The sequence below is a fragment of the Podarcis gaigeae genome (genome assembly GCF_964106915.1).
Source record: "Podarcis gaigeae genome assembly, chromosome: 6".
Taxonomy (NCBI): Eukaryota; Metazoa; Chordata; class Lepidosauria; order Squamata; family Lacertidae; genus Podarcis; species Podarcis gaigeae.
In genome coordinates, this window is record NC_139682.1 from 39,699,652 (window position 1) to 39,713,721 (window position 14,070).

Genomic DNA, 14,070 nt, shown 5'->3' on the forward strand with positions numbered 1-14,070 from the left:
ACAAAGAACATGAAGCTGATGCTGTCCCATGGTGTGGTCCTCTTCTCCACCATAGCATCTACATAACTTACCCCCACCCACCCGCCTTGATGTTTCCTCACTTTTCTCCCACATCAACGGGTGCTGTTGGCAAGAGAACGTGGCACCACATTCCTTACCACTGACTTAATTCATGTGATCAGAAACAAAAGTATGAGCTCATGGTTTCCTTTCCATGTCATTTTTAGTCATACTTTGTCATGACATCCAAACTGGCAAACTGAACGCTAGTCCAGAATCGGAAATCCACTTCAATCCTTTACTTGCAGGTTCCAGTTTGTTTGTTCTTTGACATACAGAGGGCCAGTGGTCCCCCTTCTCTGCCTTAAAAAGTAAACAGTTGTGCCTGAAGTCTTAAGACTTAAATTGTCGATGCTTGTGAAGCTTTAAGAAATCTATTGTATTCCTTCATACCTCTTTCTGTGAACGCCTGGTCTCCTCTGTCTTGAATTCGACTGAAGAGTTCCCCACCATCCAAGCTGAAAGTCATAAAACAAGTGCAGTTACAAAAATGGAAGCAACAAGAATTACTGCCTAAGTAAAACCACCACCAGGCTATGAGTACATTTCTATGCACACACACTTCACTTTCCCAAGGCCTCTGGGTAAAACTCAGATCCATCTGGAATTAATCTGATCCTTGAAAAGCACATATAGGGTTGAAAAAGAGAGTAGGAAAGAGTGTCACTCTTCCTCCTTCAGCTCTACGTAGTTTTCCAAGGAGAAAAAAGTAACTACCATCACCACAATCACGACCAAAGGACCTGGGGCTCAGAGGGCACCAGGGAAAGACATCAATAAAGTTATTTAGGGCATAGATTGTTTCAATAGAAATGTGGCAGTGAACCCGTGTAGTCAGCACCCATCCCAAGAAGCCTGCAATGGCCACAGTGCAGTTAATAAGCATGGAGCGATATATCTGCTCAAATGTCTCTGAACAAAAAGAACAAGGCAAGCTCTAAAAGACTGAAGCTCCTTTAAAGATTGGAGATTAAAAGAAAGAAACATATTACAATTTGACTTTAAGTATCTTGATGACAATCTCTTTGGAATATATATATATATATATATATATGTGTGTGTGTGTGTGTGTGTGTGTGAAGAAAAAAGGGTGGGGGCAGAATGGGCTGCACAAAAGAGCAAAATCCTAATAAAGTAATAGGTCTATTAGCATCTAATGTAGCTTCAAACTTTGCTTAGAAGTTTTCCACTGTTCAAGGTGTTTTGTCACATAAAACACTGAAGAGCTTTCTTCTGTCTGTCTGCTTCTGAAGCTACCTAGGACTTTGACTTGCCTATCGCAGCCAATGGTTACAGAAGCACCAAGCAGTTCACACAACCTGTATCACCCCATCCTGCAGCCCCTCGTAACTCAATAATCTTCTCCAAACAATCAGTAGGGCTTTGTCACACAGTGTAAGGTGGGAGTCGGTGTAGGGGCGTGGCCATCAGGTGGAGCACTTTTTTTTCTAGCAGAGCTCCCCCTGGTGGAAGCTCTCTCAGCTCACATTCAGGCACTTCCCCCGTCCCTGCTTTTAAAAGTTCAGCAGCAGGACAGGATTCTTAGTGTTCAATCTCTTCCCTTCCTAATCATGTCAGGATTGGATTACTGCAGTGCATTGCACACTGCAATTCCTTTGAAGACCACTCAGAACGTTCAAGCTGGTTCAGAATGCAGCGGCAAGTCTGCTAATGTCAACAGCCAGAAATCAATACATTGCATTCATCTTTCAATATATTTATTGGCTCCTGTTGTGTTTCCAAATTAAAATGCTCATTTTGATTTATAAAGCCTTAAATGGCCAAGGTCCAAGGAATCTGGAAAAACTGCTTCCTTCCATAGAAGCCTGCCTGCTTACTTAAATCTGTATTAGATTACGTGCTTGTGTCTTTTCCACTGTGCCGCCATATCCTCTAAAGCTGTATCCCACAAAACATCCAGAGACGTTCTTCTGTGTTAAAGGTAAAGGTAAAGGTACCCCTGCCCGTACGGGCCAGTCTTGACAGACTCTGGGGTTGTGCGCCCATCTCACTTAAGAGGCCAGGGGCCAGCGCTGTCCGGAGACACTTCCGGGTCACGTGGCCAGCGTGACATCGCTGCTCTGGCGAGCCAGAGCTGCACACGGAAACGCCGTTTACCTTCCCGCTGGTAAGCGGTCCCTATTTATCTACTTGCACCTGGGGGTGCTTTCGAACTGCTAGGTTGGCAGGCGCTGGGACCGAGCAGCGGGAGCGCACCCCGCCGCAGGGATTCGAACCGCCGACCTTTCGATCGGCAAGTCCTAGGCGCTGAGGCTTTAACCCACAGTGCCACCTGCGTCCCCACACATCTAAAAGCGTTTCATGAAAGAAATCCACAGATAGTATTTAGACACTCAGTAAAGACCTGATGATTTGCCCTAGTTTCTATCTCGCTATTTCCCCGCTTGGTGCTGCATTCTTTCTTACTGCGTTGCATTTCCTTACTATGCAGTTACAGATAGGTAGCCGTGTTGGTCTGCCATAGTCAAAACAAAAAAATTCCTTCCAGTAGCACCTTAAAGACCAACTAAGTTGGTCTTTAAGGTGCTTACTTAGTTGGTCTTTAAGGTGCTACTGGAAGGAATTTTTTTGTTTTTCCTTACTATGGTTTTTCTTGTTTTGAATGCAGTCTGTCCCCCCCCCCCCCCCAGTTTGTAAGCCACTCTGGGCATCTCTCTCCAAAAAGCATGGCGTACAGATGTTAAGCAAATAAATAAAATAAATCACCCACCCCACCCCCAGATTTAAGCAAGAGTAGCAATCGTGAATATCTTTTAAAAAGTAAATTACAGCAACAACCCAAAAAAAGTCATCTGGACCACTTTACCCAAGAGAAAAGTTTAGAAAGCAGGAAATGAGTTAAAAACAAAACAAAACACCCCACAACTTCTATAATCTCTCCCTGATTCACACCCTGCCCACCCACCCACAACTCTGCCAGTTTCAGTACCAATTTACCCAAGTAGAAACACTTAAAATCTATATCAGCTAACTCTTTGCAAGGAAGATGCCCTATCTTTAGTGAACTTATGGTTGGGAATAAATTATCTCGGCACTGTAATAGTTGCATATGTTAATGAGTTCAAATGCAGATCTAAATGCCATTTCCAGTGAAAATGAATGGTATATTATGGGTTGTGGAACTACCCTTAAAGGTGGGTCATATCCACATTTAGGGAATGTAGTGAAAAAACAGCACTTCTGACTACAAAGCTCTGTGTGGTGCTCTCTAGCTGTGAACAGTGATTAAGCATGGCCAGCTACACAACTCGCTTTGTCCCATCAAACCACAACACTCACCATTCCATGACTATCAGGAGACATTTTCGGCCCTGGTAAAGATTTTCATAGACGTCTATAATCTTCACGATATGAGAACACTGAGATGCCCTCCAGTGCAGCTCCACCTCCCTGCGAGCTTTCGGACAGTCTTGCAGCATCTGGAAAGGGAAAGAGAAAAAGGAAGTGTGAGCTTAGCATGCTTGCCCATATCATCTTTGCCTAACAATTAACATCTTGCCAGCAATCATTTCCCCAGTGTACAGTAGGATAAAGTTTGCGTCATGAACCACATGTGGGACTCAGATTTTACACAATCCCTCAAAAGAACACAATCTCTCTCTCTCTCTCTCTCTCTCTCTCTCTCTCTCTCTCCTTTTTTCAAGTAGTTTGCTTAACAAATCTTTGCATCTGTCATGTTCACAACAGCTAGGCAGATCCTAAGTCCCATTTTACAGTTTTGGAACTAAGTGACCTCCCATAGTCAAGTCAGGAATGGCTGAGGTGGTAAGTGCAAGATGGGAGCTGCACCTTGGGGTTTTCTTGGTGCGCCCACAAAGTCCTGACCGCACTGTTACCTTGTCCCTATACCATCCTGGTAAGTGGCAGAGACACTGTTTTCTGTAGAATGGCATAGCACCATTCCACTATGTCAGCCACTCCTAGCTTAAGTGACAAACATGAAGTGCATTAACAGGACCCAATTCAATAATTCACTGAACATTTTATCACATTAAGATTCCCCACCCCCCAATTTCTTCCAAGAACTTTAGGGTGCTACTGTATACTTTCTTATTTTTGCCCAAGAAACCCACCACAAAATGGGATGTAAAATGGACAAGGCCACCTCGAGAACTTCACAAGCAGGGGCTTGAACCAGGCAAAAAACCATGAAGTCTGATGTAACGTTCAAAAGAAGTTGCATTTGAATCCCTTACGAATCTTCTGAGCCAGCAAAACAAATAAAATATCAAGGTATGCACTGCCATCCTGTGGTGAATACTGTAACTGCAACTCACACCAGTTGGCTGGAGCAACCAATTGTGGATGTATCCCAAAATGGTTTTTGACCTTCTAAAGTGGATGTGATTTTCACTGTGCGACAGTGTCAAGAAAAATGCAGGGAGCAAAATCAATCCCTATATATGGTTGTTTATTGACCTAAGACCTTCAACACTGTAAATTGTACTGCCCTGTGGACTGTCCTTCTGAAAATCGGCTGCCCAAATAAATTTGTGAAGTGAACATCCTTTGGCTCCTCCACAATAATATGATGGCAACAATCACGGATAACCATTCACAGTGGGTTCATGCATTAAACAGGGATATATTATCACCCTAAGTCTATTACAGTGGTACATTGGTACTCGAACGGCTCGGCTCCTGAACAAATTGGCTCCTGAATGCTGCAAACACAGAACTAAGTGTTCCGGTTTGCGAACAATTTTCAGAAGCCAAACATCTGACACTGCTTTTGCTTGAGTGCAAGAAGCTTCTGCAGCCAAATGGAAGCCGTGCCTTGGTTTTCAAACAGTTTCGGGAGTCATACTCACTCCTGGAACAGATTAAGTTTGAGAACCAAGGTACCACTGTATTTTTATCACCATGGTCCTACACATTGTCGAAGGGAAACTCCCCATGGGGGTAGAAATCATATATCGAGCAGATCGAAAGCTCTTTAACCTGAGTAGCCTGAAAGCAAAGAGTAAGATTACCGTAACTTTCGTCATAGGGCTTCAATATGCTGATGACAACGTAGTGTGTGCACACTCAGAGGATGACCTCCAAACTATCCTAAATATCTTTGCAGAAGCTTACGGAAAGATTGGCCTATCGATCAATATCGAAAAAACCAAGTGCTGCACCAACAAGTACTAACAACCCCTCTGTGCCAAATTCAACTTAATGGTGTAACGTTGGGAAGTGTCGATCACTTCTCCTACCTGGGCAGTTATCTTTCCACAGGGCCAACATTGATGCCAAAATTGAGCATTGCCTGAGCTCTGCGAGTGCAGCTTTCTCCCAAGTGAAACACGGAGTGTTTAAGGTCTGGGACATTCACAGAGAAACCAAAATGCTTGTTTACAAAGCTATTGTACTACCAACCTTACTGTATGCTTGTGAAACATGGACCACTTATGAACGCCATCTCAAACTCCTTGAAAGATTCCACCAACAATGTCTGTCAAAAATTTTACGCATCACTTGGGAAGACAGGCGAACTAATGCCAGTGTACTGGAAGAAGCAAAGATCACCAGTGTCAAATCAATGATTCTTAATCATAAACTTTGTTGGACTGTTCATGTTGTTTGGATGCCTGATTATCATCTTCCAAAGCAACTACTCTATTCAGAACTTAAAAATGGAAAGCGTAATGTTGGTAGACAAAAAAAGAGGTTTAAAGATGCTCTCAAGGCAAATCTTTAAAAATGCAGTATAAGCACAGAAAACTGGGAAACACTGGCCTACGAGTGCACCAATTGGGAAAGAGCCTTTACCAAAGGTGTCATGGGTTTTGAAGAAGCACGAACTCAGGGCAGAAAGGAGAAACGAGCTACAAGGAATGCACATTTGGCAAACCCTTGCCATTATCAACTCCTGCCCGGAAACCTATGTCCCCACTGTGGAAAGACATGTGGATCCAGAATTAGCCTGCACAGTCACTTACAGACTAACTGTTAAGACCCTGTTCATGGAAGACAATCTTACTCGGCTACAAGTGATCGCCAAAGAAGCAGCAGCAGATGGGTCAGATATGCAAATTCCAGCTTGGATACAATACTAGAAATTAATATGCTTAATTTAGTCCAGCAAATAGCAATTATATATGCATTTAGAGAAACATTTAGCAATCAGAAACTCTTTAAAGTAATTAATTGGTCATGTGGAGATCCCTCCATGGGCCATTTTCGGTGTCTGTGTCTGCAAAGATGTGTTTTTTGGCATCTGCGCATGTGCAAACGCAATTTCCAGCACCGCAGAAGTGAGTCCCCACTCTGCGTTGCATCAGTTTAGGGCCGCGTGCAAGCAGGCAGCTCAGCTGTGGCTTGTGGGCCGGTCAAACAACCTTCGCGGGCTGCTCGCCCGGCCCATGGGCCTTAGGTTGCTGACCCCTGATCTATATCTATCAACAGCAGCAACGAAAGAGCAATGAATTGAAAACTACGTCTTTTGAAAAACATGATTATGTGACCTGTGGTGCCACCTAGTGGCTGAGATTATTCAAAAAGTTTCACTCCTAGAATTGCAACCTAAGCCAGACCTCCCCTCAGCCCAGTAAGTCCAGGGGGAACCAGGTTGAATTCACCACATGTTACAGTGACCTTGGACCAGTCACTCTCTCTCAAGCCAACAGTTTGGTGCTGTGCTGCTGCCTTCCTAACAGTCATTGTTGCTGCCTCTTACTGTGAGGTAGCAGGGCAGGGCAGCAGCGGAGGCAGAGGTTATACACTGGCAGAGCCAATCCAGCGCTCTCACACATCCCTGACTGCACCACTGCCCGGCCCTAGTAAGTGGAAGCAGCATCACTATTGAAAGGGTAGCAGTGCAGCACCACCTTCTTCCTTGGTTAGCCACTGCCAGCTCAGACAATATTAGTGATGATGATGATTCAGGATGGATAAAAATCAATGGATTTTTTTTTTTTTAAAGCCGAATCGGATTTTTTAAATTTAAATCGGATTTTTAAAATAAAATGCTTTGGAGGAAAAATCTTTTTAAAGATAGTTTTCTATTTAAGTTACATTATAAAGGGTAAAGGTAAAGAGACCCCTGACCATTAGGTCCAGTCGTGACCGACTCTGGGGTTGTGCGCTCATCTCGCTTTATTGGCCGAGGGACCTGGCGTACAGTTTCCAGGTCATGTGGCCAGCATGACTAAGCTGCTTTAAGCATTCAAGGCTTTCCTCCAAAGTATCCTGTAGTTACAAACTGTAGTTTGTAAAGGGTATTGAGAGTTGTTCGGTGATCCCTCTGATGCTTCTTTAAATGTATAATTCAGATGGGACCTTAATAATTAAATTTGTAAATTCACCTGAAGAACACACAGCAGTACAGTGGTATCTCAGGTTACATACGCTTCAGGTTACAGACTCCACTAACCCAGAAATAGTACCTCAGGTTAAGAACTTTGCTTCAGGATGAGAACAGAAATCGTGCTCTGGCAGCGCGGCAGCAGCAGGAGACCCTCATTAGCTAAAGTGGTGCTTCAGGTTAAGAACAGTTTCAGGTTAAGCGCGGACCTCCAGAATGAATTAAGTACTTAACCCGAGGTACCAGTGTACACAACATAAAAATGCATAACAAAAAGAGGAGTAAAAACAAAAACTAACCAATAACCCCATTCCTACAAACACATTTGAAAGGACATAGAATGTTTAATTAGCCCAACACCTCATTAAATAATAATAAGAAGAAGAATAAGAATAATTTATTATTTATACCCCACCCATCTGGCTGAGTTTCCCCAGCCACTCTGGGCGGCTGCCAATCAAGTGTTAAAAACAGTACAGCGTTACATATTAAAAACTTCCCTGAACAGGGCTGCCTTAAGATGACTTCTGAATGTCAGGTAGTTGTTGATCTCTTTGACATCTGATGGGAGGGCGTTCCACAGGGCGGGCGCCACTACCGAGAAGGCCCTCTGTCTGGTTCCCTGTAGCCTCACTTCTCGCAATGAGGGAACCGCCAGAAGGCCCTCGGCGCTAGATCTCAGTGTCTGGGCTGAACAATGGGGGTGGAGACGCTCCTTCAGGTATACAGAACCGAGGCCGTTTAGGGCTTTAAAGGTCAGCACCAACACTTTGAATCGTGCTCGGAAACGTACTGGGAGCCAATGCAGATCTCTCAGAACCGGTGTTATGTGGTCCCGGCGGCCACTCCCAGTCACCAGTCTAGCTGCCACATTCTGGATTAATTGCAGTTTCCGGGTCACCTTCAAAGGTAGCCCCACATAGAGCACGTTGCAGTAGTCCAAGCGGGAGATAACTAGAGCATGCACCACTCTGGCGAAACAGTCCACGGGTAGGTAGGGTCTTAGCCTGCATACCAGGTGGAGCTGGTAGACAGCTGCCCTGGATACAGAGTTAACCTGCGCCTCCATGGACAGCTGTGAGTCCAAAATGACTCCCAGGCTGCGCACCTGGTCCTTCAGGGGCACAGTTACCCCATTCAGGACCAGGGAATCCCCCACACCCATCCGCTCCCTGTCCCCCAAAAACAGTACTTCTGTCTGTTCAGGATTCAACCTCAATCTGTTAGCCGCCATCCATCCTCCAACCGCCTACAGGCACTCACACAGGACCTTCACTGGTTCTGATTTAAAGGAGAGGTAGAGCTGGGTGTCATCTGCATACTGATGAACACCCAGTCCAAACCCCCTGATGATCTCTCCCAGCGGCTTCATATAGATATTAAAAAGCAAGGGGGAGAGGACCGAACCCTGAGGCACCCCACAAGTGAGAGCCCAGGGGTCTGAACACTCATCCCCCCCCCCCACTTTCTGGACACGGCCCAGGAGAAAGGAGCGGAACCACCGTATAACAGTGCCCCCAGTTAAAGAGAAACATTTTCGCCTGGCACCTAAATATATGTAATGAAGGTGCCAAGTGAGTCTTCCTGGGGAGTGCATTCCACAAATGGGGAGCCACTGCAGAAAAGGCCCATTCTTGTGTTGTCACCTTCTGGACGTCTTGTGGAGGCAGATGAAGAAGGGGCTCTGAGGATGATTGCAGCGTCTGGGTTGGTTCATATGGGGAGGCAGTCCTGGAAGCATTGCGGTCCTGAGCCATTTTACACTGAACTGAAACTGCCATTATGTATTCACCCAGTTTATTTTATAAATTCATTTTATAATCTATTCATCTATTTTATTAGAAAAGATTCAATTTGAAAAGACCATTTTGGAGCTCCTTTTTTCACCACCTGAAGCAATCTGGTGTTGACAGAAAACTTGGCCACCCCATTGCTCACCCCAACCCTAGAACCATTTCATATTCTGCCACAGAATACTTATTTGTCATTTTATTAGGCTGCAGCAGAATACATTTCCCAACTTCTCCAGCAGGAGGAGCCCATTGCTTTAAACAACACCACTTTCTTTCTTTTTCAAAGCAATTGTTTCTCAGCCCAGCAACCCCTCCTCCTTTGCTTACATCATTTGTGTGTAGCTAACAGTTTATTACCCTTGGGGAGCATAAACAAGGCAGTGTTAATTATACCCTGCATGTTTGCAAATACAGAGCATCAAGGTGTCTACATCTGAGGCTGTTGACGTTTGTCCAATGGAGCCCGGACTAGATGTCAAATGCTGTGCAATTGCACCCAGACTCTCAAGTGTATTTTGCCTTTTAGTTTTTTTAATCAAACACTTCAGAGGGACAGTTTTACACAGCCTGTCATAAGACGGGAAACCCCTCCCCGCTTAAAGAGGAAAGGTCCCTTTCATACATATGTTTTTAATTAAAATCCTTGACCTAATATCAACATTTCACATGTGATATTGTCAAAAATTACCAGCTAGAAACCAGAGTTTTCACTTCTGCATGGAATACAGTGTTAAAATGGAGAGAGAGCTACAGTAATAGAACAGGGATATACCACACACTTTCAATACATAAATGTCTCAGGTTAAATCGGAAAGACTGTGAAAAGTTGTTGCCAGTTGGAAGAGACTAAACAAGGCTAGATGAACAAGTGGCTATATATGAGATTTCATATGAAAATTATCCAGGATCCTCAGATTGTAGGGTTTGTTTGTTTGTTTGTTTGTTTGTTTGTTTGAAATACTGATGCATAATGAATTCCCCTACTGTTACTTTGTGAGCCCAAAACAGGAGTGCTACCAGCCAGCATCTCTACAAATCTGCAAAAGATGGATTTAATTAAATTCCAGGATTTCATTAAGCATGTATTTTGATACCCTAGCCAGAAATGCAATGGGGTAGTGCTTGCCTTAGATTCTCAAGATGCAAAATAATAAAGCCTGTACTTCAAGAGCAAAACCAGCTAGAATATTTGCTAAAATATTAGATACGTCAGCACAGTGCTATAGCAGCTTGGAGCAGAAACCCATGCAGATGAAAGGGTGAATTAAAAAAAAATGCTTGTTGCATGTCATCTCTGCTCTCTGGTTTATGTTATTAGGTGCAATGAAAATATTGCTCCCCCACCCCCAATTCCACAAACACATGTGGACAATTTTTATTTCATTTAGCAAGAATTACATGCCACATAATTTTAAGAAATCTCCAAGAGAGTGACATAAAATAGTATAAAATATTTGCTTATTTCCCTGGTGTGAGCCATTCTTAATGAACTGCATCATCTCTGAGACTAGGACGTTCATGCCTTGGTTTTAGCCGGAAAGGATGTTGTTCACCTGGCAACAAATCACGGAGGTATCAAACCTGTTGCTGGGCTGTACCACTTCAGACTGTATGGGGGGGGCTCACAGGGCTGAATGCTTCTCCATACCCCTCCATACAGAAAACTAACATGTCAAGGAAGAAGAGTTGTGGCTTAAGCTAGTTTTCAATAGGGATCTTTGACTCTTTTTTGGGGGGGGGAGTATGGAGAAGCATTAGATTATTTTTCAACTAAAGTCTGAAGTGGTAGAGTCCAGACACAGGTTTACTACCTGGATGAGAATTCGACCAAAGTTGCAGCAACAGAAATAGAAGATTACTCACCCTACATTGTTTGTGGAGCACTTGAACGAGACAGAGAAGGATGCACATATAAGGAAATGTTGCCTTATCTTCAGATCTCTAAGCATTTGTTTATGGCTTTGAAGGGGGAAATACACCATGCTCTACTGCACATACAAACATGCATAAGGAGGCAGTATGTAAATAGCACATAAATCATATCTGTCAATCATGGCAACCAAGTCGCTCACATCTTATAGGAATCAGTTCATAACAGCAGTCATAGTTTACGACACAAGCAGTATCATGGTCCAATATGCCTGCCAATAGGATCATTTCATGTGTGACAGCTGACAAAGCCAAGGTAACTTTGAAATGTTCCTCTGTTACCACATTGTAAGCTGTTCCAGCTATATAGAAGGTTGCCAGATGATGCCCAAAATAGTCCACACCAACATAAAAAGCAACTCATCACATGGCAATAGCCACCACACAATTAAATGTAAAGACTTTACATTGGTTTTACTCAAGGGCTATTTTGACGAGAATAAGCCAGGTCTCCACTCCCATTCCCCAGACAGGCCACTATATGGATCATTCCCTCCATATAGTCCTCTTATCCTTTAGGACAGCTGGGTTCCAGACAGAGGCGGATTTTGGGGAGCGCGACCGGTGTGCTGAACCGAGAGAGCGCTGCAGGGAGCGCTGCAACAATGATGGAGAATGGAAGGCGAGAGGCAGGGGGCAAGTTGAATTTTGGCGTTGCACAGGGCACTACTGAAATATTAAAGCCCAAAGTCTGCCACTGGTTCCAGATGAGAGCATGCTCTTGAGGGGGAAGTGGATTTAGCCAAGGGACCACCAGGAGAAAGGGAATGGAGAGCAAGCAACTGTTATAGTAAGCTGTTCCTTGGTTTAGGGAGATTCGGGCCTAGTTCAGATGTCACTTCCAAACCTGCAACTGTGCCATGGATTGCTCTATTTCACACTTTTGGTTATTTATGCATAACTTCCCACAAACCATCTCAAAGCAATGTCACAATAAAATCATCAATAAAAACAACTACAGAAATCTTTATTTCAAACAATTATAACTATGTTCTTTGAAAATGGAAAAAAAAATCAAATTAAAAACAATTTCAAATCCAATACAGATATATATACTGGGATAGCCACTCCTCCATTTCTGGATTTCATCTAACCACAATTTTTGGCAGATTTTGTGAGTTGTTGTTCTATGTTGATTAGTTCCTATGAGATTTCTTTGGGATCACGTATGCTGGTGCCTTGAGAAGTCCCCAAAGCCGCTACTACCACACTTTCCATACCATTATTTCCCATCAAAGACTCCTGAATAATACCTCCCTCAAGAATGCAGGTTCCCCAACATTGCCCATAGCATATGCCTACCTGCCCAAAGAATGACCGGAAGAAAACCCTAAAAACCATTTTAATGCTTGTGCCACCACACTTCAGCCAGCATTTTCCCAAAAAGAAAAGAAAAAAGCTTCTTCTTTTTTTAAAATTGTTTGTGCACATGAGAACAGATTTTTCATCCCCCTCCTCAGTCCTGGCACATGAGGCTTGTACAAGTTACTGTATAAACATTCACAATGTTAAGTTCATAAGGGAAGATGGCTGGGGGGGGGGGGCAGGGAGAATGAAAACAGGGCAACTGCATTCTCTTGTTGACCAAAGGACACTGCCGCTTTTTTGGTGCTACTATTAAAACCCCAAAGGTTTTGTTTAAAATCCCTGCCTGAAGGCAGATAAAGAGGCTTCCCTGGAATCCAAACTGCAACCAGCAATGCCAGACCAACAAGTCTATGACAGCTTGTGGAAAGAATGCAGCACATGGCCAGCCGAGTATGCATAAGATAGAGCCAGCCACCAGGCGTACAATCTGCAGAGGGTCAAGAGAGGAAGGAAGGAGAGTGTCGGTTGAGGCAAAGCACTGGCACCACAAATGGGGCTGGAGATGCACACTGACAGACAGTGAGACTTCAGGATGCTTCGTGGGCAAGCAAGGCAGAGAGGTCTCTGCTACAAACTCAAAAGGGAGAATGAAAGAAAGAGTTCCTCTGGATCAAAAGGTTATCAAGACAATCAGTGAATGCATGCTCAAAGAGCCTCATTCAGATACAGAAGTGTGATGCTCCATTCCAGAAGTTATCCCTCCAACTCAAAAGGGGGGGGGGGAGGCAGAGCTAGTGTGCTCATACCCATCCTCCTCCGCTGACCTGGTCCACATGTAACACTAAGCCAAACAATGGCTTACTCCGAATGTGCAGGCTCCTGGAAAGAAGATAGCAGCAGCTCTGGTTCTCCTTCTTTCCTGCTGCTGTAAGCTAAAGCCAGTACTGTTTATCTTACTCCTACGGCCACACCCAGCCTTGCAGTTTACCTTGCTCCAAGACATACCATAAGCTGTAGCTCAGGGGTCAGCAAACTTTTTCAGCAGGGGGCCAAGTCCACTGTCCCTCAGACCATGTGGGGGGCCGGACTATATTTTGAAGGGGGGGGGGGAATGAATGAATTCCCATGCCCCACAAATGCATTTTAAATAAAAGGACACATTCTACTCATGTAAAAACACACTGAGTCCCGGACTGTCTGCAGGCCGGATTTAGAAGGCGACTGAGCCGGATCCAGCCCCCGGGCCTTAGTTTGCCTACCCATGCTGTAGCTTATTGCTTGTGGTTTGTCTGAAGGAGATGAACTGCACACCTAAGTGCAGATGTCACACTAAGTAAAATCTCACAGGAGCAGCAGCAAGCCCACCAAGATCTTCACTCTGGGAGCCTGCATATTTGCTCATTTATGCTAAACTATGGTTTAGTATTATGTGTGAATTGGGTCATTGTGTGAGAGATGGGAACATGCATATAGGACTGATGGTTAACCTTTATAAACCTGGCATTATATTTGTTTTCCCATCAGTGGTAACAACAACTGTCCAGCATGAGAGCAACAGAGAAGCAGATTGTAGCTTCTCAGTGCTACCATGGACTTAATTTCTTAAGACAGAAAATCACAGGAAAGCACTATGACAGCTGCACCAAAGACTCTTGTTCAAACCTTCTG

General features: G+C 44.1%; 1 protein-coding gene across 1 annotated transcript in view; it reads right to left on the bottom strand.

Moving 5' to 3' along the window:
- The window catches only part of MAPKAPK2 (MAPK activated protein kinase 2), an 86,937-nt gene that overhangs the window by 11,989 nt on the left and 60,878 nt on the right, over nucleotides 1–14,070 (bottom strand). Inside the window, exons 2-3 of the mRNA XM_083745606.1 lie at nucleotides 3,361–3,500; nucleotides 454–518 (exon numbers count right to left, since the gene is read on the bottom strand). Coding sequence (XP_083601732.1) covers nucleotides 454–518; nucleotides 3,361–3,500 — 205 coding nt within the window. The remainder of the gene's footprint in view (nucleotides 1–453; nucleotides 519–3,360; nucleotides 3,501–14,070) is intronic.